Source organism: Otolemur garnettii, unplaced genomic scaffold (assembly GCF_000181295.1).
Source record: "Otolemur garnettii isolate 467f Iridium unplaced genomic scaffold, OtoGar3 scaffold00299, whole genome shotgun sequence".
NCBI lineage: Eukaryota > Metazoa > Chordata > Mammalia > Primates > Galagidae > Otolemur > Otolemur garnettii.
In genome coordinates, this window is record NW_003852694.1 from 425,602 (window position 1) to 427,756 (window position 2,155).

The 2,155-nt window shown below is 40.5% G+C and overlaps 1 protein-coding gene across 1 annotated transcript in view; it reads right to left on the minus strand.

Moving 5' to 3' along the window:
* The window catches only part of CLEC9A (C-type lectin domain containing 9A), a 20,576-nt gene extending 20,186 nt beyond the window's left edge, over window positions 1-390 (minus strand). The window contains exon 1 of the mRNA XM_003803381.1: window positions 300-390. Within this exon, the coding sequence (XP_003803429.1) occupies window positions 300-390 (91 nt within the window). The remainder of the gene's footprint in view (window positions 1-299) is intronic.
* Between the last annotated feature and the right edge of the window lie 1,765 nt (window positions 391-2,155).

Sequence of the window (2,155 nt, forward strand, 5' to 3'; positions counted from 1 at the left end):
CTCTTGGGCTTAAGCAATTCACTTGCGTCAGCCTCCCAGGTAGGTGAAACTACAGGTGCCCACCATAATGCCTGGCTATTTTTCTGTTGCAGTTCTCATTGTTGTTTGGCTGGCCTGGGCTGGGTTCGAACCTGCCAGCCTCAGCATATGTGACCGAGCCCTACCCACTGAGCTAAGGGGCACCACCGATACTCTTAAGTAGATTTTATCAGATTAGAAGAAGCATCTAAGGCTCATGATAGAAAACAAAATAAATCATAAACTCTAAAGTCTTATACAAGATAATTAGAACTGTTTACCTGAACATTTGGCAGAAGACAGACATGTCTGGTTAGGGTTTGGTGGTGGATCATCCCACTGCAGAGAGTTGTATATATTTTCCTCATGCATGTCTGAGGTGCTTGGACAGCAGGTGAGGAGCAGGTTGTGGGGAGAAATGAAATTGGCTGCTGTTTTAAACAATAGTGGAAGTATGTTTGGGTTTAAAGGTAGAATAGATTCATCATCATTCAGAAAGTGGAAGTTTATGAAGTTTAAGCCAAAGCGTAACTTGGTAAAGGAGGAAATGATAAATAAATTGACTCAGAATGGCCAGCAATGGAACATTTTTGCTCTGGTTTCCAAAATGAAGCAAATGTTGAAAGTGATAGCACTGGATTACAGTTAGGAAGAAAAAGATAAAAGTCAAAAAAAAATGCACCTGTCTTTGATATTGAACATGAAGCATAGAAATGACTGGGATAATACAGATACAAAAATAGTTTACACTGGGCAAACAGGATGTAAAAAGTGGTAGATGACTGTGTAGCCTGAAACAAAGCTAAGGAGAGATTTCATCCCTGAAATAAATTTCTGTGCTGCGTATTGGTTAGTGTAATGCTAGTTGCTGTGATAAGTAAACCACCAAATGTTATTTGTTTATCATAATAAAAAAGTTTATATCTCACATAACAGTTTAGCTCCAGTAATCCTGATTAGGGAATAAATCCCCTTTCTCCAAATGGGATCTGGGATTCTTCCCTCCCTTAGATATTGGAGACTCCAACTTTTATCCACTGGAAAAGAAAACAAGACAGTGATGCAGCCATACCTGGTTTTTGAAAGCCATAATGTGGAAGTAACATGTATCACATCCACATTCACCATGGCTTGCCTATATTTGGATATGAAAAGGGATCTAGAAAAAATGTAATTTTTGCCCAGGCAGCAAGCTTTTGACAACAGCTTCACTCTAGATGGAAAGCATGAGTTATTTAGTGGACAGATAGCCATTTCTGCCAAGTCCTGTGATGACAGTATTGTTATTGAGAAATTTTATGCTTGAATCATCGTTCATCTTTTAGCCACTTGACTTAATGGCCAAATAGTCTGCAAGTCCCAGTAATTTGTAAACATCTGTGATGTTCTTTTTTGTTTGCATCTCACTGGACCAATCATTGTTCTTTATGACAATCAGGCACTTGGAAACAAATAGCACACTCAAAAGGTGGGGTGAGGACATTTATTAAAAAGATTGTTTATAGGCTCGGCACCTGTACCTCAGCAGCTAGGGCACCAGTCACATAAACCAGGGCTGGTGGGATTGAACCTGGCCTGGGCCTGCCAAACAACAATGACAACTACAACCAAAAAATAGCTGGGCATTGTGGCAGGCACCTGTAGTCCCAGCTACTTGGGAGGCTGAGGCAAGAGAATGGCTTAAGCTTAAGAGTTTGAGGTTGCTGTGAGCAGTGATGCCATAGCACTCTACTGATGGTGACATAGTGAGACTCTGTCTCAAAAAAAAAAAGTTTGTTTATAAAGTTTTGGAAAGGTGTAAGGGAACCAAAAAAAAGTGGTTTAATATACACTTGGAAGCTGTCATCACTCCTAGGCCTAAAGGATTAAGTGGAGGGTGATTATGGTAGCTTTGTGACCTGCCAGACAAGGGCTATGGACCAAGACACAGAACACACAGCCTTTGCCCAATGAAAGCATAATAGGGAGAGAGATAAAGGGATAAACACCACACCTCTGATCAGATTCTTAATTTAGTCAGTAAGAACTATTATGAAACCAATATATAGTCACTCACACTTTCATACAAATGATAAAACACAATTATAGCCCAGGATGAAGGTGGGAAGAGGAGGAGAAGGAGCAGGGGGGAGGCCAG